General features: G+C 36.7%; 1 protein-coding gene across 5 annotated transcripts in view; it reads right to left on the bottom strand.

The window, feature by feature from the left end:
- Positions 1-26763, bottom strand: part of DENND1A (DENN domain containing 1A) — a 215703-nt gene extending 188940 nt beyond the window's left edge. For all 5 annotated transcript variants that reach the window (XM_042786413.1, XM_032982592.2, XM_042786414.1 and 2 more), the window contains exons 1-2: positions 26612-26763; positions 20275-20345 (exon numbers count right to left, since the gene is read on the bottom strand). In XM_042786413.1, the coding sequence (XP_042642347.1) occupies positions 20275-20345; positions 26612-26628 (88 nt within the window). In that variant the 5' untranslated portion in view covers positions 26629-26763. The remainder of the gene's footprint in view (positions 1-20274; positions 20346-26611) is intronic.
- Positions 26764-27560: the final 797 nt, after the last annotated feature.

Genomic DNA, 27560 nt, shown 5'->3' with positions numbered 1-27560 from the left:
GTGTTTTGAAACATTTTACAGGCTGCCTGTAAAAATTATACAAAAGAATTTAAATGTACAAGTTGAATAGGAACACCTACTATAAGTAGGCTTTTTTAGTTTTTAATAATTTTTGTAATTTATTTGTGCTTCATCAGTATATTTTTTTCTCGTAACCTTTTCACCACTCTATAAACTTAACAGAGATATGTTTCAAGTGCTCAGGCCATGAATACTGAATTTGCTTCTCTCCTGCCTCTTTGTATTTATATTCCAAGACAGCAGAGTTGCCTGGTGACAGCCTCTTCACTTCAACAGCAGCTGGCAAGCCCTCCTTGGCCTGAAAATATGAAAGAAACGGTTAACTAATATTTCATGCTATGATTTAAATGTGACAATCTGGGAGTGCCAATACCACACAGGGTAGTATTTACAAGATAAGATTTTTTCTTAAGTCTCAGAAGCAATAAAGGAAGAAAAATAAACAGACCTTCATCACATGTAACTAGCATGCAGCAAAAATTATTCCAGAGTTAGTGCATCATCTAGAGTTTAACAATACCATACATAAGCGGTAATTGTGTAAATCTGCCAATTTAACTTATATGTCCAGAATGCAAATTCCCAAGTTACACAAGATAAGACCAAAGCAGCCAGAGTTTAGACATTGTTACAAGAAACAGTCACCCTCTTTAATATTTACAAGACATGTATTTCAAATTGCTTATGCATGCCTATCTGGTTTCCCAAGATTACCGCTTCTGCTGAAGGTTCAAGCATAAGTAGCCCAAAACAATTTCTTTAATCTACCTTTTTACCAAAGTTTTAAAAATAAAAGATTTATATTTGATAAAATTTAGAGTTTATAGCCAACTTAATTCATACCTAACACTGGCATATTAATAAGCACTTTCATTCAAAAAATTTTTACTCAATTTTAAGAGAAATTTTTACATAATGTCACATTTTCTATTTTTCTGTGTCAACCAGATAATTTATAATTCTGTTTGTTGCTTTGAAAAAAGCCAAAAATAACATTTTAATGTCATATTGCTTTTTAGAAATACTATACTACAAGGAACTCATGTAAAACCACAATGTGGCCATGGCAATCAATCAACTACGTTACAAAACCTAAAGGAATTGCTAATGAAAACAAATAGAATTTTCCAACATACCACCAGGCTTTTCATTACAAGAAAATACTTTGAGCTTTATAAACGTTTTCCAAACTGCTTTATTTTCACCATTTTTGGTTTTAGTTTTAATGACATTATGGTGATTTTAATTTGCTAATAACCTATATTTTCCATGTATTACAGAACACTTTACAATCATCTAACCTTTTTTTTAATCTCTTTCCAAAATTCACCAACCATAATGAATTCAGATAGATATATTATTAGGCAAATACATACAAGTACTGCAGAAATATATTCACTGTTATATGGACTATCACATCTCAGATTTAATCTGAACTGACGCAAAAAGCACTTAGAACAAAAGTGTTCTAGACAACCACAAGTTCTTGAAGTGTTGTAATAAAAAGGAAAAAAAAAAAAAAAACAAAATTGCTACTCTTCAGCAATTGTATAATTGCCTAAACTACACAGAGAATACCTTTCTTGTTAAACATGCAACAGTGAATACTGATTTCTAAGCCTCAAGCTATGTAACTTTATAATGTTTAAAACTCTGACCTTACTTTCATACTTTCAATATTGATGGTCTCAAACTGTTTTCAATTTCAAAGTTATCATGTGTTACTTTAGTAGAGTACCACCAGCTCCCAGTGACACTGCTCTGCGTTATTGATCTGCACAAATACCACCTCTTATGGGAATCTCTCTGCACAGCAATACAAGATTTTATAGAAAACAAACTCTTCAAAATCATTTCGGGGTTTGATGGATTCAACATTTCTATTATTTCATGTCTGTGTATTTCAGAATGCTTTAGTTATTCAAATAGCATTGAAACAGCAAAAACAGATTCTATCAAAGCTGATATTGTAGCACAGGAAACTGAAAATCCCATTCCTAAATCTATTGCTTTCTTTAGTGGAGATGATAAATACTTTTCGAAATGTATAGTAAAATATATCCTATCTATCATACAATGAATCTAGTTCATATATGTTTTATTATCAACATGGAACAGCCAAACCTAGCTATCATTTTTGGGGAGACATTATTATAAAGAGTAATACTACGGTTGTGATTTCTACAATGTACACATGGTTAGAGCTTCATGCTTAGTGCATTTCAAAATACAGAAATCTATGGTATTTAGTGATCCTAACTGACCAATAGTTTCATTGGTCACCAAGTCACTCCTAAGTTTGAAGGTCTGCGAGATCATACATAAAAAGACAGCAATAATTATTTTGTTGATACACTTCAGAACTTTGCCTTGTACCCTTCAGTACTCAATTTCAACCTTTTGTTTCAGCTTGAACCTTGTAACATGCCCATCTCAACTTAGCAGTCTGTCCACTCTATCAAAATGCTAAAGAAAAGACCCAGTAAGCAAGTTAAAAATAAATAAATAAATAAAACCAGAGATTGGTCACAGCGAGCCTCTACTAAGGCTGCATCATCACTGAGGTCTTGTGAAAGCCTACAAATTGAGGCACTGAGTGGGAGGAAAGTTTGTAAAAACTGAAAAAGCATTCAATATACTCTCCTGCAAAAATGTTCTGTGGAGTCAGATATGTTGATGATGACAGAAGCTGAACTTCTTGAACAGTATTCAAAACTTAGTGGGAGTGAAGGGAAAGAGGTCCCAACATGGAAAAATACACCTCATGTAGCTAATGACCATGAGATGAAAGAAAAAGAAAAATCACTGAGTGTTCAGCTACTCAGATTGACTTCGCTCTTGGAGTAAAGTTCATTAACTGGACATCATCAAGCACGGCAAGAAAATTGTGGGTATATTTACACTTGCAGTATTGACCTATTTCAACCCTGCAATGCTTTCAGTTACTATTAACAAAGCTCACTTTATACCATATATGAAGCTATAATAAAAAGGTCTCCGAGAAAGTAAGTTTAGCACATTTAAAGCAGTACTGTCAGCTTAAAGAATAATTTTTTTTATATAAAGAGGAGCTTGCTGATATTCAGTGCAACTAGACAGGAAATCTATCACCTCACTAAAAAATGTTAAAATATTTTTGTTACTGTAGAAAAGGCAAGGGTATCAAAAGGATTTTTAACTGCAAAATAGAAATGCACTAGGAACATTTTAAGATATTTGATAACTTCAACATGTACGATAGCACATACCAACCTATCAAGACACTGCTGAGATAGTGGACTAGTCTAGTTCTGGGTAGGAGCACTTCATAATCACATTAGATTTGCTTAGCAGACAGCCCTGGAAATCAGGTGTATACAAAACTAGCAATTTCATTAATTTCCTTTCTCTTTTCCATGACCAGCTTTATTACACAACAAATTCCCAACAACACTTTTAGTTTTTCTGAAGAACTCTGCCAATTCTTCTCAATCTGTCCACCCTTAGCAGCAGATTTGCTGAAAACATTTTTTTCCTTCATTACCAACTCCAAAGGTAATCTAAAAATGCAACTTAAATCCACTTGTACAGTTTTTCTCCACAGGTCGATCCACAAGGTGCTGAAGTGCAAGTGGTCATCAACTCCCAACGTCCTGACATGAAAATCTACCAAGGATGACTCAGAGAACAAGAAGCGTAACTGGGTATGGCCAGCTGGCAGCACAAATGAAGTCTCCAGTAGCTGGACTTCATCAGTGATTTGCAAGAACATCTAGTATTACACTGGAGGGAAAGCTGTGTCCTACAGACAATAAGTCCTCAAAAGCAACTTCTCAAAATAACTGAGAAAGCTGATGGAGTTGAACACTTAGCGAGATATTTTTCCCATTGTACTTGGTAAAAACATCACTGATAGCTCGAGGTACACCTGCATTACTGCACACAATCAAATGTTTAGCACTGATAAGCAGTATGATGAGGGGAAGCAGTTTTCAACAAATCTTAACAAATGGAAGGAAGCTCAAGAGCAGTATCTGCTTTTATCACAGACAAAGAGTATACACCTTGAGGAGTGTATACTCTTTTCTCGTTATCTCATGCCATGTCTAATTGGGCTTCTAAGCTCTCTGCTCCCTAACTGTTTTTTCCAGTTCTGAATTCATACCACCTTTGAGTCCTCTTGATTAGAGAACAAAGTATCAACAGGTCATTTCTAAAAACTTTCCTTCCCGTTAAACTCTCTTATTTGCCCTATGGCAAATCATCCATTTTGGGGTATACAAATGAACAGCATTTACAGTAGTTGTTGAAAAATAAACATATCTCACTAGTTGCAATGTCACAACCCTAATACACCGTGCCATAATTGTTCCACAGAGGCTCTACTGCCTTTTCTCAAATGATCAAACAAATGACAAAGTTCTTTCCATCTTTTTATACAAGCATATATGTTTAATTTTTAAACATGAAAGATTAAATTAGAAGTTACACACACAAACAACTCCTTTTAAAAAGGCTCAAAACACTGTATTTACATCTGCAAGTACTCACTTTATTACTACAACCTTTATAACAGAGCTTAGGTTTGCTTCAAACAAAACAGGGTTCTCAGTGATAGAAGCACAAGAAAAAGCCCTGCATACAGTTAGTCTACAAAGAATTAACTGGATTAATTAGCAAGGGATTTGAGAAGCAGCTTGGAGCTAGAAAACCAAAACACTAAATTGTTTAAATACTTTGGCAATGGATCAAGGTTTCTAGGCAGCCCTATGTTCCATTCTCTCCTTTTTTTTTTGCTCGGTGTTTTAACACATTTAACCTGACGAGGTACTTTTTCATGAGATATGAATGACACTGTCAAAATACCAAAAAAGAAGATGTGAATTAAAAAATGCCACAAGCTGTTAGCAATTCTGCCAACATGTATGAGCCCAGGCAACATTAATTAAAAATCAATAGCTTAGGACATAAATAGCTCTTATCTCTGTTATAGTATATCTCTAACATAACTCTTTATTAAAGAAAAAAAAAAAAGCCAGTGTCTTTGCTATTATACTAACTGAATTGACCACAACAAAGCAAAAGAAATAAGGCAAAAAACACTGAGCAAAGAAACAAATATGAGAAAGGGAGGACAGGAGTATGAATGATTGGAATGTTTCAACCTTGCACTATCATTAACACGTAACTGGCTGGAAATAGCCACACTGCAAATACTTGCAGAATAAGTTACCAGGAAGCACATAGCAGGTTTTCAATGCTCATATGATTCTATACAAAATCCTGCATGCCAAGGAAATAAAAATAACGTACACATCCTTCTGTCAGCTAGAGCTTATTAATCAGTATCTTTATTATGCATCTCAACTAAAGATAAAGTTACAGTAAATTCTCCAATAATTACAAAATAAAGGTGAGAAAGAGACAGGAAATTGCACTCTTTCACCTTCAGTGATACAATTTTCAAACTAAATTTACAGTAGAAGGCAACAAAACTGAAAGATTTGAGCTCAACTATGAACTTAAATCACCACTTTTAAAGTTGTTTTCAAGTTTACAGAGTACCAAACATTTGAAAGACTTAAACCCATTTACTAACAAGACATCAACTAAGGCACACCACACTGGCTTCACGGTTTGGGTCTGCCATAACTCCTAGATAATCATGACAAGTTAGATTTCTGAACAGTTTCTACAGAAAAGTTACTAATTTTAAAAAGAACATATAAGAATCATACTGAAATAGAAAGGTTAAGTTCAGTTTTCTTTTTGTCTAGTGACTTTTGAATTATTCAATTATTTATTAATGATGGGCATATCAAATGCTTCCATCAAGACACAGTAGTCTAAATCAAGGACAAAGTAGTCAAGCAGGCACTATTTAGCAAAAAATTATTTATTTGAGTTCAAAATAAAAGGGAAAATTTCATTTACATAACAGCTATGTGTACATATGCCAAAACACTAAAACACTACACAGATTTCAGTGGAAAATCAGATCACAAAATTGTAGAACCCTTAAGGTGGAATTCTCAGGACAAAAAGGATTGTTTTGTGAGTCATGATTACAAAAGTGAGTTCTCAATAACACCTTATAGCAGATGAACATATGCAACTGCAGTTCCACTCAGCTATAGAACACAGACCTGCAGATGAACAGCAACACCAAACTTTGGACAACACTACAGCAGACAGCCAGTCATTCAGGAATTAAGAGTCTGAAACATATGAGGAGGCTGAATTTATTAAAAACAAGCACTAAAGATTGTTTCCATTGCAAAGAAATTTTTTAGAAATACTGATCTGATATACTGAATATACAGATGCAGGCCCTTGGCTTCATAAAATCATATGCCAAGCAGAGCCATATCTATAGGACTAATCAGAGCTTAATTCATTCCCATTATGGTAATGTAGGCATGAAGCACTACCCTCTAAGATCTTAAATTATAACATTTCACTAAGTCAATTGGATTTTGAGTCCTACCTCATACCTGCACTTTGGAACATTCCTACTTCTTCCTCCCATGCTCTTGCCATAGTCGCATCTCCCAAAAATTAGCTTATTGATTAGAGTGCAGTGCAAGAAAATCAAAGGTTCTATTCATAAAACACAGATGCCAAGTGTCAGGACAGGGAAACAGAAGACCTCACTCTTCACAAGGCCTTTCGGTCTAACTTTTTACCGAGCTACAGTCAGAAACGACATATACTTCTGTGGGCCAAAGGCTTGAGGGGAAAGAAGGGGAGCAGAAAAAAAAGCTAATATAGAATTGGTATACTTTTGGGGGGAAAGATTACAATTTTTATTTTTTAAGATATGGTTTTGCTTTAGAAGATTAACTTGAACTACCTGGATTCTGAACTATTCAAATCCTATTCAAGGTATTGCCAATTTCAGTCAATTTTAAGGTGTACCAAATACAAGTTCTTGTTGCTTCATTTGATATAACACAATTCTTCATCTAAAGAGTTATTTATGCAATCCTAATTTTTAGTAGGACAGGTACATTAGAACACGGAACTGCTGCTAATAGTGCTCCCCTTAACAGAATAAATTGAAATTCCACTGAGTTCCCCCAATAATGTTTTATGTCATTGTCAAAATACAAACTATCACTTTATTAACTTTTCAATCATCTTCTCCCTTGAAGATTCTATAAAACAATTCAGAGGCTTTGTTACATCACCCATCTCCATTTTATTTTATCATTATAAATTAAACTGATTATAAGATGCACAAGTAATTTGTAAACTCTTTCAAAGGACAAGATTTACATTTTTCTTCTACAAAGATGAAGATATCCCCCTAATATGCTCCACTTGTGTTAAATATTAAATATGCTTATACTACATATATGGCAAAAATGGAAGATATTTCTGATATGTTTTGGGATGACTTTTAGCATTCTAACGCTGTTTATAATACTGGTACAAATACTGCCACCAGTAAAGAAACAAACATTAAAAAGGTGTCCTTTAAGCTTCCCTTTAAGGCATCTACCATAATCGTATAATTTGCTCTGGACATCATTAAAATGTAAAGTTAATGAGGATTCAGCTGAAAACAGAAGAAATGTAACCTATTTTCAGGCAAAACTTCTAACACTGCAATCAGAGGGAAAACCTCTTTGATGTCTCTTTGTCTCTTCTCATTAATTTTCTTTTGGTTTAAAAAAAACACAAAGGCTGTTTAAACTAAAAAATGCATAGAAGTTTAAACATGGTAATTATAGTCAAGCTGCAATGAGGTCATTAGGTTGATAAAACTTTGAGATAAACAAAATTGAGATGTATGACTATTTTAAAAACATGTCAATACTCAATTTTAATTGTCCATGTGATTGATACCCACTGTATTCTAAGGATTCAGTTTAGATACAGAATTGCTTCAAGATGATTTAGTGAAGGACCTAATCCTATATCGAGGGTAAAGCAAAGCAATCAAGAAATACATCAAAATGAAAAGCACTGTAATTACTGTATTACTGGTAACCACCATTTAAGTGCAACAAAGCATGCTTTTTGCAATCTCCATGCAAGAGAGATGGCAAATTGTGAGATTCTGCTACTTTTTACCTCTACTGCTCATGAAAGAATAAAATATTGAACAAGTTAAATAATTCTATTTACTCATTACATTTATTTTTGTTTATGAATACTGCCAAGGTACACACAAAGCTATATACTTTTGTTCTATCAGGCTAATTCTTTCCAGCAGAAGCTATCTTTAAGAGCTATTTAATTACATAGTAGTGACGGAATCCACAATACACTGAAGTGGTACGTATTTTTAGTGAATAATTTACAAGTAAATTTTCTCAAACCATAATCAAACCCATTTTTAACACTACAGTGTACAAAAGAAGATGATAGATTATCACAAACACAAGTAGGGCATTTAAGCCATTAAGTAAAAGCAACACATATACAGGACAAACATAAAATTATCTTTAGTGTAGATGGACATTAATCACAATGAAGCAAAATAAACATATCTATAACATTTTTCCATGTGTAAATATCACCTCTAGATAAAATGGGATGAGATGAGATCAATATATTAGTCTGTGGTAATTGTAAAATATTAATTGTAATGCACTTGTAGATGTAGGTTATAGCTTTAATAGAAAATTATTGACCTTATTGAATCTTTTTAACATGCTTGATAAACTCTTCAAATTAAACTGAGTGAATAATCAACAGGCAAGTATCAGAAAAAAAAAAAATAAACAGATACTACCTTAGGTGCAGGTGAAGAACAACTTTAGAAGAAAATCTCATAATACAAAGGAAAATTTTGGGGATTGTGTTTTGGTTTCGCTTTGGAAGGGGGGTGGTTTGGGGGTTTTCTAGGTTTTGTTTTGTTTTTTTTACTCTGCAGCATTTTTTTTACAATTTGATTTTGCCCTTCATCACAGGCCAGTTCTGTTCTACCATCTCTTCAGCAGACTACTGAAGAGACAGCATAAGCTAATTACTGTTCTGACTGAATAGTTTCTCACATCCTGGTATTTCCCCTACTTGCTAGCACTGTTTCAGTGCCATATGCACAAAAAGATAAAGCACGTGATTTAAATAACATTAAGACAAATATGAAGCTTAGAAATATGAAAAGTCAGAAGCCTGATTCTACTGTCTATCTATACCATGATACTTAATCAGCTATTCTGTCTTCACATTTTAGCATTTGAGTCTGCATTAAATGTTTTTGATGGGTGTTTTTCCAGAGAGTCATGATCCAGTTCTAGAATATTTGGAACGAAAGATCTCAAGGATCTCAAAAGTATCTTACAAGCCAACTAAACATAAACGAGGAGTAATTATTTACTTAAGAGATAAAATTATGTAAGAATTAATTTTTAAAAAAGGTAATTTTACCACTATTTATATTCATAACTATGTAGTTTTGACATAAATGACTCTTCAAAAGGAATTACAGATGGGATTCAGTTAACCGCAGCAGAATGCAACAGGAGTTGTGAGCATAGTTCCCTTCACCACCACTTTAAATCCTTGTACAAATTCTAAGTGTGGAAATTCTTTTGGCTACAATATCCAAGATATTGCTTTAAGCGTACTCACTGACAGTTCTCTGGTTTTCTCTTTTTTTCCCCCTTCCTTTCTTAGGTGTATGTACTGTAATAGCTGATGAAGTCTGGGGCAGACCACACATTTTTGGCACAGTACATAGGACCCTTCACTCTGGATCCTCACCTTTTAACTGGCACTTTCCACTCAGATTACGATGTGCTACAGGGTACTTCTACACAGTCTTATACTATTTGACTATCTATAGTATGCATAATTTGTTTTTACTAGTTTGTTCATTAAATTAGAAAACATTACTCTCCAAATAGCCAGTCATGAAAGAGTTCAGAAAAATCTCAACCAACTTAAGTACTAGGGGTTCTGAGGGTTTTGTTTGGATTTTTTTTTTAATCCCTAGAGAAACACAAACGAATGGAACTCTTCAGACTATAACCCATTCCAGATAATAGGTTGTCAGCATCAGTTGTTTGTTCCCACTCCTCCATCCAAGGTTTTCATACTGCAGTTCAACTTCCTTGGTTTCTATCCCACTCTTCCATGAAGTAAGTCCTATTAAAAAGTATCTTAACAGCTGTTTCCATCTAAAAAAAAGACATTGAAATCATCTTCCCAAAATCCAATAACCTGTCGGCATCTGGAATTTTGACAAGTGGCCCCCAGCAGGGCCTAAAAACTCCTTACTCATCCGTGAGGAGTCAGCAGCATTCCCTTCACATTCCTTCTCCCCTCTCCAATGACAGAACCCAGGGGAGAGCAGGTGATACTCATCTGTGAGCAAGGTGTATGCTCAGATATTAACAGAACATAATACAGTTCTTTACAATTCCAATGTGCCTTACCACTGTTACTCACAAACACTGCCAGAGGGAAGCGTACCACACGCTGACCCTTCGCTGTGAATCGGCAGGCTAAAGCATTTCCTGTAGAATACTGCAGGATCAGCCTTGGCTCTGGTAGCACAAAAGGAGGGGTTTGGGATTTGGTGTGGTTTTGGTTTGGTTTTTTACAAGCATTGCTGAAGTCAAACAATAGTCTTGAATTAATTTTACACATATCTGATAAGAATTTAACCTCAAACCATCTTTCTTTCTAACTGTATTTCAAATCTTAAACAAAACAAAACAAATAAGCAAACAAATAAAACCAATAAAAGCCACAAGAAAACCTGACAATGTCTCTTTTTGTTCATGACCAAATAATATCACACCAAAGAGAAGCAGACCAATACTACCTTGGGCACTCTGACAGGCCTCTTTTTTAATTAGAGTTTACATTCTTGTCTTGCAAGGATAAATATATCAAAAAGAACCAGTAATAAAAAGAAATCTAGTTAATCTTTTGCTTTACCAAATTTGCTTTGCTCGCATGTCAAACAAAGTAGTGCTCCAGGTAGAACTACTGACCCACATGTCAACAGACTAAAGACAGACACAATTTCTAAACTCCAGTATTTCTATTGAAAACACTCACGGGAAACATCAGCACAATTGTGGATGGACCAAATGTCAGTCATTTCTGGGAGTGCTTACAACATTAGGCAAAAAAACCCAAAATTGCTATTCTTAATCTACAGGGAGTCTACTTTAAAGTCATTTCTACTTTGTTTCTTTTTCATCTGAATGACACTCTAATTAAAAGTTCTTTACAGAAATGTCTGTATCTAGATTAACAGCTGATTGCAGATGCATTAAGCTTTAAGCAAAAGTTAACACTCACTAATGAGATTACCTGTTGTGATTAAGTAAGGACAAACAAAAACAAACCACCTTCGAAATTTCTGCGACAGAATGAACTGTCACAGTTAAAATTACTCCCTTAAAGTCACACACACTTCCCCTTTACAACAACTTTTTGACTCTATTCAAAGTACAATCTCTTTGCAGTTATTGGAATAACAGCCCTACTCTTAAAGGAGCACATTAACGGGGAGTTAATTGCAACAAGTGCTTTATCAAATTCTTACATGCTTTAAATGCTGAAATATTAAATGTTTCAGTAGTATTTGGTACCTAAATTAAGCCTCAAGAACTCTTAAAAAGAACAACCACTCAAACTCCTCTATGAATTCAAGGAAAAAAACAAGTACAGCTAGCGAATGAAAATAATTTGTTAGAATCACTAAAAAACCCTCCTCCCTTAGAAAGTTTCAGTTTAGCAGTTAATTTCAACCTGCAGTTAAAAAGGCACTAGCTGTCAGTCAGTTTTCTCACCCAACTCTATCATGAAAAGAAAAACTGACAGATCACAGGAGCTTGCCTTTGTAAACCAATTCGGGAACTTTCATGCTTCTTATTTGTTAGGTTAAAGGTTAAATTGCTGACCTCTGCCCTCCTGCTTAGCAGCCTTTCCCTTTTTCTGTAAAGCTTTATTTTGGGGCTGTATTTACATGGATTAGTCTCTTTTCACGCTAAGAAGGAATCTGTTCACAGCCAAAGCCTTAGTTCTGGTTGTACAAAAAGCAGTCACAATTATTCAGCAGCAGACAATGACCATATTGTGGATTTACAAAAAAACCACCTCAGCCATGGCAAGTTCTGTCCTTGCTGCACAAAACAATAGAAGAAAAATCTTATCAAGCATTCAAGAGAAAGCAAACAAAGCAGGCCCACTGTGAACTTGATGAAGATGTCAAGCTCCTTTAAAAAAATATAAATCAACAAAAGAGTTTAAAGTCTTGTGAGTGAGACTTTCTGTGCTGAATTTTTCTGTCTAGTTAAACAGTGCCAGCAGTAGCAATATAGTGCAGACTAGTAAATACTTGTGAAATAGAAAAGACTGCAGACAGAAGTAGTTAAAACATGAAGCAAAAAGGACACAGATCCCTTCCCACAAAATAACTTACAGAAATGGAAGAACATTCAGTTATACTTTATATTAACATTTTTGAGTTCCATTAAATCTTGTATCATAAGCTAAGAACACATCAACAAATGTGTTAGATAAAACTTATGATGACTTGTAATATGACAGATTCCAATATTTTTTCATAAAGTGAGTTTCTCTTCAAATCGAGTTACGGATTTCATTTATACTATATAAGCCAAATTGTGAACTGTCTTCAAACAGAAGAGTTCAGACAGTGCTACTTATTTGATCTGGACACTGCAGTTCTAGTTAGTTCTTTGTGAAAATATTCTACCATGTTTGTACTTAGAAGAAAAGTGATGAAACAGAAAAACAAAGCAGCAGCTGAGGAAAATTAGAATTCCCAAATACTACTTATCTGCTTGGATTTAGTTACTTCTCCAATCCAGCTGTAGGAAGTTACGTGTAACAACAGAATACCATAAAGATGGGATAGGAAAACTTGTGATACCTGAATTACAGCAAGTGTTCGGCAGAAAGCCCTTATTTAATGGAAAGAGACCTGAATTTTATACTTCCTTTGTTGTTCCTAAACCTTCAGTATGTTATCTGTTTCTCAATACAGAAGAGGCAGACTTCAACCAACAAAATGTTTGCACCATTAAAAAAAAAAAAAATAAAGGTTGCTCTGAGAGGTGCATGTGTAAGGTTTACAAAGTTTTGAATGACCAATTTGTAATTTAATCCTACGCCAGTAACTTTGCTTATGTTCAAGAAAATACTTCATCTGTATGGGAAGTACTGCTCTATTAGCTAAAAATCACAACATATTACAAAAATTTAATGATAAGGAGTAGCAGCGTATCTGTTTTGCAGAAACTGAAACCTGCTAGTCCTCTCTACCTGTGAAAGTCCTATCATGGAAACTATAGTGACAACTGTGGAATAATTTTAGGGCCCAAGAACATCATGACTTCTCCCAGTAGAGACTTCGATTAGTTTAAGTTATAACATTTGTGATCTACTGGGAAGGGGGGAGAGGGAGGGAAAGAGCTATTACAACACAAGGCTAGAACATGAAAAGTAAAGAAGGAAGTACTTAAACTACTCACAAGCTTCTAGTAGGAACAAGATTAGTAGTACATGCTACTCTCTGAGCCAATTCAAATGCAAATTTCATCCTTTCTCTCAAACAATGATAAACTACCTCAGAGTTAATAGTTTCCTTCTAAGATTCATCTCCCTTTTCAACTTAGTGGTATGTTTTCGAGAAAAGAAAGAAGCACATGGTGAGTCTTACAGCAAGACCTTTAAAATTCTGTCATAAAAGGAGTATAAACTACATTTCCTTTACTAATCCAGTGAACATTTGTTAAACTCGAACACTTACACTTTGTCCATGCTATTGCATTTAGGTTTCTAACTTACCATGGTTTTTTTGCAAAAAAAAAAAAAAAGAAAGAAAGAAAGAAATCCTTTAGCTGTACTAAACCATTTTAGCTTTTTCCTTGAACACACAGCAAGAATTTCTACTAGACTCACAGAAAGATGAAAGATGAGGTCCTTGGAGAGAAAGGCCTTTTGGCACACTACATGGTAAAGCTACAGATTTGACATACTTTTATAATGTCTGCTTTGGCGAGAACACAAAAACCCCACACAAAAGCATGCTACATCCTCCCAGACAGGGGTGTAAGGGAGGTGTCTTACTCTTGTGAGCATTTACTTTCAAATGCTCACACTTTAGAGACTATTTTGATCGGTTACTTTAGACTAACAAATTCTCTTGTTCGACATGAGCAGTTTGACAGTTAAGACTACAGTTCTCCTCACAGCCCCATCTAACAAGAGAGGATCTTTGGCTGAAGTCCAGCAAGATCCTTAAATTTGTCACATCATATTTCTGATGAGTGATCTGCAGCAGTTTTAAAATCATAAAGTGCTCTGAAAGTTAAAAAAAAAATCTTAAGTAGTTAGTAAGCTTTCACTTTCTTTAAGTAGGAATTTAAACCAAAATTGCTTGTAGATTCTTTCTATTTCTGCATCTCAAAAAAACAAAACAATCTTTTAGCTGAGGTTTAAAAAGAAAAAAAAAGTAGTTCCAACTTTACTTGCAAGAATGCAGTATGTCAATAGTATTGAACTTAATTTCTAGAAGTGTTTAAGCTAATTTAAGCAGTTAAAATTTGTAAAAGAAACAATACAAGTTCTTTGTAATTTACTACCTCAATTTCTGTGAAGTTTTACTATTATGAGATGCCATGACAAATATGCAAGCCCTCCGTTAGAAGAATTACACAATCTCATAAAATGCATTTTCTCCTCCTTTACATGAAGCTTAAAAATGGGAAGAGGACTCCAGTAAAATAGTATTTCATATGAAGCATCTATTCTGATCTCAAATTATCCACTGCACATAACAATTCCAATGAATGAGAGATCATGCACCAAAGACAGACTTACCACCAAAACCTATTTTAACAAGTTAAACTTGTAATCTGTAGCTCTAGTTTAGAACCTCCAACATTATTTGCTTAGGAATGTGCTACTTTATGGAACACACACTGCCCTACACCAGACAACTCAGCATTTCCAGCTAAGATTTAAGTGGATACTCCCTTAGCGTCTTGAATTTAAGAAGCACCAGCTACATCACTTATGAAACAAAAAGTACATATATCCTCTGCTGCAAAGATTTTGGTACCACTGACTATGAAAAACACTGAAAACAAAGTTTGGTTTTAAACATTTTTCATAAACTAGGGTGAGCAGTAAAACATAATACAAAAAAAAGCAGTATGCTAACAAAAATGGTAGACCTTCAACCTTGCATGTGGTGTTCAGAAGCACTATAGTAATTATTTTAGTGTCAACTAAAACATACATCTACTCATTTCTCCCGAGTCATACTTAATTACTTAAGTAGCACAGCAAAAAGGCAAAACTAATGCAATTACAGATGATGTCCAGACAATATTACTGGTATCTGCTGGGCAATAAGCTGCATTATTATTCCCCTCCATCTGTGATTTTCGATGATCTATTTTATTTCATTCCTGAAGCAAGGTTAACTTGTATCAGTGAAATCTCTTAAGTAATCATGATAAATCTAAAAACTTTTTGTTTGGTTAGGGTTTTTTTAAAAGCAATACACTTGGATTTAGCAAGGCAGATGGCCACCTTATATTTAAGTGGTAAGTTAGAAACTCTCCTATTGTCAGAACTACACAGCACTAAAACACATAAAGGCAAAGGCACAAACCCCACACATAGGCTACAGAATATTAAAGCCGTATATGCAAATTAGAATTTGAGTTGGTAATCAAATTTTCTGAAGTCCTAACAATATCTCTGTTCACCTGGGATGGCTGAAAGCTGAAGTCAAAGAGTTGACTTTGTTGTGCCCATCTGTAGAGTATTAGCATCTTACTTCAATTCCAATTACACCACTGCACAAAAGGCACCTGTTAAAGACTACTTAGCCCAAGCCAGCCTTTTAGCCAGGCTTCTGTATCAGCCCTGGAACTGCATCTTTTCCTCTGAGTCAGCCATTACCCAGTACTTACTTGATATTACAGAGGAAAGAACTAAAGTATTAACACTAAGTTTTAGTCAATAATTTCCCTATAATAATATCAAATTTTTAAAATAAAACCATGACTATTTTTTCCTCTCTTCCTGAAAGTAAGTGTGTGGGAGTTGGTGAGAAGCACTAGACTTGCAAAGTTCCTATGCTTGACATACTTGACACACACAACACATTTCTCACTAGATATAACTTCCATGTACTGTCACTGTAAAGATGCAGACTCCATTCTTTCTGTTCTATTTTGCTGCCCTAGACTTTTGGTGAGAATGCATCAACATTTTATCAGAAGAGGGTATGGACAAAAGAACAGTGTTATTTGATGACACTAAGAAGTGAAACATGAATGAATACATCATTGAAATAGTAAGTGAAGAAATTCTGAATTCCAGTCAGCCCAAATAAATTTTACAAAAGTAAATAATAAAAATTAAGAAAAAAGAAAGACTGAGAACAAACTAAGATAAAAGCACTTTTGTATTTTCATTCTATTTTAGGAAGTCAAATGTTCTTGCAGGGAAAAAAAAAAAAAAACAACACAACGCAACAAAACACTAACTTAGATTCAATTAGCTAAGGGGAATCCCAGCTTCCACAGAAATCACATTACTCATACAGCAAAAAAAATTGTTTGGTAATTGTCTTCTCTTAAGGAAATACTTTCTTAATAACAAATATTCATCTTAATATTGCTAATCACAGTTGCAGCTATCTTGCTTCACAGTTCTCAAAACAAAGTTCTCATTTACATAAAGTAACTCAGTAAGAAAAATCCACAAGTCCCCAAAAAAGATCTATAACTATAACAAAGAAAAGCACAAACAGAGTTTCAAAGTTTCTAGATACAATTTAATGCTGGAATTGTATAACGTACCAAAGACTTCATGTGCCAGAAATATACAAAATCACCAATGCTAAACACAGATGATCATTATTTCTAAATAATCTAGAGGGGAAGGGACAGAGAGACCACAGCTGAGCTGATCCAGTGATCATTTCCTTTCTCAGTTCACACATTTCATTGTGGTTTGGCAGAGTTCTGCCTGGACTGGAATAAAACAATGTTTGCCTTTTCAACTTCTTTGGTTTCAATGAAGTTTTCTCTTCATACCTTATTAAGACTACAAGACAGCCTCCAGATGTTCCTGAAGCTTACATTTCTAGGAATCAAATCTTAGGATCATTGGATAACTCAGGCTGGAAGGGACCTTGGGAGGTCTCTAGTCCATCCTCCTGCTCAAAGACGGGCCAGGTGTGAGGTCAGACCAGGTTGTTCAGGCTGGGATCCAGCTGGGTCTCAAAATACTCCAAGGATGGAGATTGCACAGTCTCTCTGAGTGACCTCGTCCAATACTTGACTGTTCTCACTGTGAACACATTCCCAATATTCAGTTAGAATGCCTCAGTTCTGTCTGCGTCATTGCCTCCTGTCCTCCTGCCATGCACCACTGTGAAAAGCCTGGAGATCTCATCTTGACGAGCTCCTAATAGCTGTGGCAGGCTGCTATTCGGGTTCCCTGAAGCCTTCTCCAGGCTGAAGAAGCCCAGCACTTTCAACCTCTCCTCACAGTGCAAGTGCTCTAGTTCACTCACCATCTTGGTGGCCCTCCATTGAACTTGTTCCAGTTTACTGATATCTGTCTTGAAGTCCAGAACAAATTTTTTCCTTCTGCAGTGAACTGTCTTGGTAACTAAGAGGGAGCCTTCTATATCAAGCAGCAGAAGAGGCTGCCCAGGGAAATGGTTGAGCCACTACCCCTGGAGGTATTTGAAAGACATGCAAACGTGGTGCTTAAGGACATGGTTTAGTGGTGGACTTGGCAGGGTTGGGTTTGTGGTTGTCCTCGGCGATCTTAATGGTCTTTTCCAACCTAAATGATTCTATGATTCTGTATGATAGTCAATGGATAATGCTGCTTTCATTCACTTCAAAAGTTATTAACCAAACAAACATTTAATGCAAGATTGTTAACAATTACATGAGTAATAAAGCCACTTAAATGTACAAGCGTCTGTCAGTAGTTAATAACCCAAGTCGGTACCTCCCATTTCATCAATATGCAAGTGAACTATTAAATATATTAAAGCTTAACTTCAGTTGATACTTAAACAGTCACACAGAAAACATCCTTTACTACTTTCTCACATTTACTCTTCTGACTCTATCCCCCACCCAACTGTGGGGCAGCTGTGTGGTACTTAGTTGCTGGCTGGGGTTAAACCACAACAGCTAAACAAACTTTTGAATAAAACAAAATAGAGGCTGTTTTACCACCCCACAAGCCAGACAATCTCCCACGGTAGGGCTGTTATAGCTTTGGACCAATTCATTCTCAAGACCACATCAGAAGACTGAGATAAGAATTAAGAGCACTGTAAGTGATCAATAGCACTATTATACTAGACACAAACTTCAAAACAGTTGTCTTAGTTAATTTTGGGATCTATTACATGGGAAGAAATTCTTTTTTAAACATTTCTGATAATTTGCTCCTTATACACTTTTTACACATTTTGCTTTTCTTGACAGTAACTGCTCCTTGCCATGTAACATACATTGCCTGACTGCAAAAAAAAAAAAAAAAGTTGATATATATTCTTGGTCTTCTGGCATATAACAGCTAGCCAAGAAGTAGCAAAGACTACACGGAGATCTCTAGGTCTATATTTCTAGAATGGTGATTTGCCTGGGATGCAGAATAGATGTTAAGTACAGTTATGCTGCCAAGAACCAAACAAACATCTTCATTTAGAACAGAAGGACAAAATATTTGGGATGAACAAATCTAAGACTTCTGAGAATAAAGGGCACCTTTTAAATATAAAAAAATTGCTTGGGAAAAATCTTTTAAGAGATTATTCAGAGAGAATTAATAACTTCAGAATGTACAAGTTGTAAAAACAATTATTAAAATAATTTTTTTACTCTCCAAAAACAATTTCTGAAAATTTTGCACATACAAGTGCATACAACAAACCAAAAACACAACTAAGTGAAACTCCCACAGAATCAGTTGGTTTATAGAACAAAATGTATACTAAATTCTCCAATTAAAAACCTGTAAAGTAGTTTCCATGCTTTTTAACCCACCTTCCCACAGCAGGGAATTAATCCCTCCAGGGGGATGCAAACAAACTTCAAAGAGAAGATTATACCCAGACACTAGTACTGTACAATGTAATGTTTATGGTCAAATTTGTTCAGATTTTCTGGCACTACAATCCAGATCAGATGTGCAGAAACAAAGACTAGTTATTAAAAGGGCTCCTGCAGTTACATCAAATAGTCATGATGGCATATAGCAGTAGGACAAGCCAAAACTGTATTCCTGTTACAACTCCTATGGAGGCTTTGGCAGTAAAGGAAAGAGTTGCAGCTATTTGACTTTTGCTGATTGTAACAAACAAATACAGATATAAAAAGAGGTAAGTGGCTTTCCAGTCAATAAAATATAAAAATCTTTCTATTGGTTCATTGTACAATATAGAAAATACACACATGATCATTTCATAAAAGATAAAAGGGATACTGCTTCAGTATACGTTGACTAATCATAATTATTTAATTTTGACATCCCTCCTTTTTGTAACATTCCGGAGACTGATCTCTGAAAACAGCATCTTGAACTAAATTCTGGGATTACAAATTTCAACCTTTGTTGTTCCTCCTTATTTGATCAAGTTCCTCAGGTTTAGAAAGAAGTGCAATCAAAAATTCACAAATATACTTACATGTTGGTTTCAGCAGTTAAGGGACTTCTCTAGCATAAACATAGGAATACTTGTCAGAAACAATATTATAGAAAAATACTTCTATAATTATGGCTTGATAACAATGTTTGGTAAAACTAATTAACCAAATCATAAGCTGCATTCATGCCTTATTTCTAGATAAAATCATGTGATCAAAGGAAAAATTCTGGGAATAGATAAAAATACTTCTGTAGACAAGTAAGAAAGAGGAAGTAAAAATAAATTCCATTCAAGAAGCTTTAGAGGTTTTTTTCTTGAAACTACCCTTTTCTTACATGAGCAGCAAATACAAATCTGTAAATGCACTTACCTTTTCAACCTAATGAATTAAGAGTTATTTCTATTTCAAAAGACAAAAAAGGCAAAACTGTCAAAGAAATGAGAAAATTGCCCACAATCCAAGATGGAGGCAAGAATTTCTCATTATTAATCCTAAAATATTCCACAGAACCAGTGATTAAGATATCTTTAAAAGCTAGAACAGCATAATATTAAGTATACTTCATTATCTCACAATACATGGTTCTTAAGAATAGTTTTAGCCAATAAATAGGTAGAATTACAGTGCAAAACAGTACCTTTCCCAGCACAACTGATTCCTGAATAGGTTACTTCTGCATACACTTCAAAGGTAGTTTCCGGATTTTGTCTGAAAGAGTTAAAAAAAATGTTATTTAGCACATGGAGAGTTTTTTTTCAAGTGTGCTTTCAATTACTGAATCAAGAAGTGTTCTAAGAATACATACATTACAATGACAACTTGATAAACTAGATTTCTTGGTTTATAGTCTGTGATGATTTCACATCAGATTTTTCTGCCTTACTAGTAAGTAACAAGATAGGACTGAAGCTCAGATGAGTTAGTACGAACAGGGTGTCTAACCAACTTTCACAGAGAAAAAAAGAATCAAAACAATAGCAATCAATCACATAGAACCTTTAAGTCAGTTCAACTGTTGTGACTAGTCTGCATTTCTAGATACTAAAATATCCCCGGCATATAATTCAGTACTTTGCCAGAAAAATAAACCCATGCCTTTTATATCACTTTTCCAAACGTTACTCAAGATACAGAAACAACAGTTATTTCAGTTCTTGGCCACAACAGTAATTTTGATTACATGTGCAACTTGCAAAAGCAAGTTCTTCTACTTCACCTTTACTTTCAAATGAAAAGGTAAATGACACATGTGCTAATACTTTTTTATCTTCACCAAATTGAAAACAGAGTCATGCTGTCCAACATGGGACAAACAACCCAGATGCACATTTTCATCCCTGTGATCCTTGAGTTCAACTTCATGACACCTATTTACTCAGCAAAAGGGGAAAAAAAAAAAGAAAAAAGAAAAAAAGCTGCAGTCAAAAGGATGCAAAGTCATTGTATGCATTATTACAGTATTTTATGCATTATTGGAAAACTGAATAGGCTGTGTTTGTGATTAAGATAGTTACCCTCTTTAATATCTGTCAAAATATTTCTACCTATTTGTCAAAAAAAAGGCCATGTTGAAGAATATTACAAATGCACAAGGCTTCACCTCATGAGACTCCAGAGTCTTAAATCCAGAAAGCTGCCAGACGCACGCGAAATAAGGAAATAGGTGCGATAGTCAAAAATTATACCAAACTCAGCTGCAAAATTTAAATGAAGCTTGAGGAAAGAAACTTATTCTGCTCCAGAGTTATAAATATACCAGTTAAAAGTTAACGATATATTACTTAAGAAAAAAAAACCATTTAGTGTACATTTTCAGTTCTTACTAATATAACTCTTTAAGTGAAGCTCTGGAATTACATTTCATAAGGAGCATGTAAAGGCAGCAGGTGATTATATAAGAAAGCATATTTTGAGCTAAATTCCTGACTAACAATTATAGCTACTCCAAATTTTTTTATGAGATTAAAGAGAATCACACATTAGACTGTAATTGTTTAGCTACTGAAATAAGGTTTGGTAAGTCTGAACATGTGACATTTATTCTTAGATTTTCTAGTTTAAACCAAGAATCAAAACTGCATAACTACTGCTCTAAATTTATGACTGCTTGTATAGTGAGAATATTGTCTCCTCTGTGTCAATGTAAAATATCTAACATCAGAAAATTGCTGAAGTATAACTAACTTGTGAACTTTGTTAGCTCCCTTACAGCTAAGGGTGAAAATAGATAAAAAACATATATACATATATGCTAGAATTCCTACCTGAATAGTGATTTCAAAAGTGAAACTCATCTTACCCAGCATCTCAAACCAAATATATAAACATGTCAAGGAGTTCAGCCTACTCTTCAGAGAATTTCTTTTATTTTTAATCCTACTTTAACACCAAAAGGGATTAAACAAAACATTTCTAACCATGCCACGGGCCCACTCAGTGTAAGTCAAGTGGCTCTAGGCCAAACCCCACACCTATTTAAACCGACAGAAAAGCTACCACTGGTTTCAGTAGCACAGGATCACACTCTGCAGTTTTACAGAGCACCTCACAGGAGCAACAACATAGTTCACAATTCAATTAATGTTAATTTAATTTGCTACCAGTTCCCAACTGATTTGCCTTAAGTAGCCAATTTTCAGAAAACTACATTCATAAGTTATGAGAAATCTAAAATCAACAAATCAACTATTATTTTGCAGTATAAAGCAAACTTGCATAAATCTCTGTGTGCTACTTAAGAGTTGCTGCATATTTGTCTACTTCAAATACTGATGTTCTTTGCTACATTCCTACAATCATGGTACAAGATAAGGATGAAATGATATCCACACAACACCAGAAATGTATCTTTCCTTTCATATATATTGCTGTGCAGCATTATCTTACCCTCCTTGTTTACGTCTTTATTTTTAGCACCCTGTTTCCTTAATTAAAAGTTTATACATTTTATAATATTTTTACAGCTAATGGATAAAATAACAAACACCTTTTTAGTATTATGTTAGAGCCTGTGTACAAATGCTTTAGTGAAAGCACTGTATAACACAGCTGGCAAAAGCACATACTATATACCAAAACTTTCAGACAAAAAGACATCACATTTTGTATTTTAATATTCCATGACAAACGTCCACTTATTTCTATGAACAGTGAAATTAAAGTAGCTTTGCCAAGTCAGAAACTCAGTATTAAAGGCTGCATTCAACAAGCTAACACCTCAGTATGAGAATGAAGTCATTGTTGAAGTCACTATGAGACTTCATACAGTTTGCAAATATAGCATAAACATGCATCATAATATATACATTTTGCAGTCCATTTTTATGACTATTAAACTACCCTGCAGACATCTAATGCCACCTGTGCATTGTACTGAAACCTCAACCCACTGAAATCATCTACAGCGTTATAACTTTAAACATGAAGTTTTCTTTCCTCCCAGTAATCATTTAAAGACCCATGGTCAGTTACCAAGTGAACATACAGATGCAGTAAAAAAATACATCGGACACATACGTACAAAAATACATAGTACCTCATTTATTTGATAACTGGATAATTTCAGAAGGAAATGCAATATTTTTTTTAAATAACAAATTAGGGAGGAACTCCATGAGAAAAGAATGCTTTCATGATAAATGCTAGTTACAGGAGTTACTACAAACCTCTCTGATGTAGAAATAGCTTTAGTATCAAAGCAATCCATAAGAAACACTGCAAGGGATCTGTGCAGAATAAAATTAAATAAAGTCCTTCTCTGGAGCTGTATGTATGGAAGTACATACCTTATATATCTAAAGCCTATTTTAATTCTGTCAGGAGCATTTTTTTCTACACACAAAAAAAATGTAACAGCACTTATGACAGAAAGTATCGCTCTACTTAAAAATTGAAGCATAAGAGAAGAGCCTGACACTGATAATTGGTTGTCTTGTAATGAGACTTAGTTGCTCAACTCGCAGAAAAAAATTACCAGCAGAAATCTGTAATTACTAATTCAATTCAGAAATTGCACCTCAAATCCTGATTAATTTCCATACATTTAACTTTTTCTGTCTGGTATTCCCTACTCAGGAATTATATTTCAGTATATAGCATATTTTATGTTAAATATCTGAAAGCATTTCCAGATTAATATTAGAGATCTCTTCTGTCATCCCTGAAATGCAACCACCTCTGGAAAGGAACAGGCCAAGTTTTTGTATGTTGCAATGCAATTCTGTTGACCTGATTGATATTGACACATTTAAAAAAAAAAAAAAAAAAAAAAAAAAAAAAACTTTCTCTCTTATAATGTCTTGAGTACTGAAAGCTATGAAGAAGTGATAGCAGCCAGGTTAACTAGATTCCTATTTTACATTACCTTGCTGGCACAGAGTGCCTTGCACGTACCGTATGATACAGTCCAACACGAAGCTTAACCCAAGTATAACCCAGTACTCAATTTACCTTTTTTTTCGCCTGCAGCTATACACAAGTGAAAAGCTTACAGGATTGGTGGCAACTTCTTGATTTCTTTCATTTCATTCTGATGCAGCTACTGATAATTTTCTCTAAGCAATCTTTCACTCAAACGACTCATTACTATACATCCATCAAAAAAATAACTGACACATATGTCCAGGTTTCACAGAGTACAGCACAGTGTGTGCAAGTGATCATGTGCCAAGAAGTTTAATACCCCTCATAATTATCAATATATAGCAAGAAGGAAGAGATCTGACTACTGGATCTTTGCTAGGGCTCCAACACATATTGGTGACACCACTAAAGGAGGCATGTCTCAGTATTCCCAATTATAAAATAGTTTTCTCCTTCATGCTCCCACCTGCCCCCATAAGGGACCTACTTATCAACTCGAAAATCTTTGCTGGATTAAACATCCAGCTCAGGGAAGCCAGAAAAGCCTCTTACTCAGATAGGTGCTCTCATTCTTTATATATTTCAAGATTGTTTTTAAATTTTTTCCTTATTCTACTTGGGCACAGTGTTCTGTCCAAAGTAGAAAAAACCAATTTATTAATTGTTGCTCAAGATGAAGTTGCTTAATCACATAATGGACAAAATGTTTTCTCACCAAGACCAAGAGGAATTAAAAGTAATGTTTATATGGGGTTATCACCTGTGTTTTCCTGGTGATGAAGAAAGACATGGGCTTTGTCTGTAATCTTGACAGACACATTCACACTGAAAGACTTTGCACCGAAAAAGTCCTAAAGTCCACTGGCTGTAATAAATACCTCTAACTGCTACATCTCCTCACTGATACCAGTGAGGTTTCCAGTTGAAGCGCCTCATCCAAGTGACCACATTCACATTCCGCAAAGTGTATGCAAAGCCATTAAAGGTCAGACTAGCAATTGAAAGCCCAAAGGTGGTAAACACAGCTTGTAGAGTCAGTATGTACACAAAAGAAACTAAATTTTAAGTGAGCATCAGTCTTTTAGCATGTTTAAGAGAAGGTAATGGTAAGAAGTAATTTCAGATCATAATCTTGAAGTGACCCAAGCAAGTGTGACCACTGCAAGATCAGAAGGTGCAAGCTACAGATGTAGCTTGCTCTGCTGACAAAATAGTAACAATTTTAGATCCTACCTGTATTTGAATGTAAACTAAGAGTTTAACTGGTTTCTCAGACTTTGATTTTTTTGTAGCAAGAGTTGAGAACCCAGAGACCAAAAAAATTAGCCCCGAAGTGTCTCCTGAAGAAAGAAGGCTGCTTTCTGGAACCAAGCAATTGCCTTAGTGCTATTACAAGCACTCATTATCTGCTTACATTTTCTTAAAACACCTGGCTGGATAGATACACACATCCAGCCTACAGGCTTGGGAACATGAAGATGTGTCATCACACTAAGCTCACTATTAAGTATGTCTCCTCCAGCCTCCTATTCAATTTAAACTGAAGAAGCAAAAAGTTAAAGCCCTATGTAATCTTGAAGAACACTGTGTTCAAGAAAGAAAAGCAATTACTCAACAGCACCTATTGACACTACTGAATAAAATACAATCTGACTGGATCTCTCCGCTCTACCACACCTTTCATGCACAAAGATGTCAGCACTCCCTGCTTTGTGATAGCTTTATTACATCTGTGTCTCAGAGGAACTGAATTTGCCTGGAACAGCACATGAATGAACTGAGATCTTTAATGCGACAGTACTAAACATACCAACAGGGCTTACCAATAAATCAACCCCGTTTTATGAAAATTCAAAAAATACTGAGGGCATGGCGCTGCAGGCCTCACACATTAATCACTCGCACCACTGTTCTCCTTCCCCCAAATCCCCTTGCTAATGCACTTTCAAGATCTCATAGCTAGACTATCCATCTTTCCTTTAGCACACTCTAACCTAGGCAAGGAGGCTTTGAACTCTCCCAACCCCACCACACCCCCAAACCAGGCGTCACCAGTGCCAGCAATGAAGCCCCAGTGCCGGCAACGAAGCCTTTCCCCTTCCAGCAGCCCCGATCCACCTTAAGGCCTGCACCGACAAAACTCCAACTGCCCTCACAGCCTGGCCCTACGCGCTTCCACACGGAGATCTGAAGACAGGGAGCGAATAGACAACAAACTAGGGTTGGGTTTGAGGGCGGGAAACGACACTCTCCTCCCCTCCTCAGGGCAGGGGGGGCCGGGGGAGCTGCCCGCGCCGGGGTCCCGCCGCTGAGTTGGGCTTTGACGGCCCGGGGCCCTCTGCCCTGCTGCCTCCTCCCTCCCCGGCCCGCCAGCTGGCCTCGGGGCGGGGGGGCGTGGGAAGCACTCTTTCCCCTTCTTTCTCCCCCTCTTTCTCGCCCTACCCCGAGGCCTGTGGGCTCGGCCGGGGTCTGGCCCGCGCGGCCTCACAGGGAGCTGGAAGGAGATCGGGGGAAGTCCCCTTCTCACTCTCCAGAGCCCTCCCGCTTTGCTGAGGGCCTGCAAGCGGGGCTGAGAGCTCCGGGGGGGGGGAAGCGGGAGGGGGGGCACTCACTTGATCCTGGATCCCATGGTCTCTGGGGGGCCGCATAGGCCCGGGCCAGAGAGAAAGTAGTGTGGGGGGGGGGGGGCGGGGGTGGGGGCTGGGGCTCGGCAGGCTGCGCTCTCTCCGCCGCTCGCCCCCTCACTCCATCCCGGCCCGCGCCGCCGTCGCCCCAGCCGAGTCACGGCGCGGCGCGGGGGCTGCCGGGAGTTGTAGTGCGGAGGGGCCCGCGCGGGCGGGGCCAACGGGCTGGCACCCGCCCGCCGCGCGCTTCCCCCCCCCGCTTTTGGCGGGCGGGTGCGGGCGCTCCCCTCAGGGCCCCTGAGGCGGCGGTCCCGGGGGCGCCGCTGCGCTCCATGAGCCCTCCATGAGCCCCTCCGCCAGCCCCTCCGCCGCGCTCAGCGGCTTCGACAGTGGTCAGGAGTGCCGCCGGGAAGGGGACTGAGCGGGACGCCCCTCAGCAGCCAGCCGGCCGCGGATCAGAGCTGCCTCCCGGCCCGCCCCGCAGCGCCTTGCGCCCCGTCAGTGGGAGCTGAACCGTCAGGCACCCTCTGAGCAGGGCCAAAACGCGCCACAGGCGTGATCCCGAGCCCGTAGCAATCCACTGGGGACTGATATCCAGACCAATGAGGATCAGGACTGTCCGGGTTGGAAAGCCCTGTAAAGAGGTGAACCATCCCCACAGGGACAGTACCCGGCGTGGCAAGAAACAGGCTGGAGTCCCAGGCAGAAGTAAGTGTCTGGTGCCTCAGGACTACAGAATTCAAAGAAAAGAGGCAGAGAGAGGGGCGGTGAGCTGATACTCACGCAGAGCTATGATAGGACATACTACACTGTTGGTCCCAGAAACCAAAGCAGCTGAAAAGGCAATAAAGGATGACTAGAAAGTATTACAAGCCCAATAAGGTCCTAAAGGTGACCGGAGACTTCTCAAAAAGAAATGAGGGAGAGCTGAAGTGCA

The sequence above is a fragment of the Tyto alba genome, unplaced genomic scaffold, assembly GCF_018691265.1.
Source record: "Tyto alba isolate M040663 unplaced genomic scaffold, T.alba_DEE_v4.0 Super-Scaffold_11, whole genome shotgun sequence".
Classification (NCBI taxonomy): domain Eukaryota; kingdom Metazoa; phylum Chordata; class Aves; order Strigiformes; family Tytonidae; genus Tyto; species Tyto alba.
This window is presented reverse-complemented; position numbering and strand designations above follow the sequence as displayed.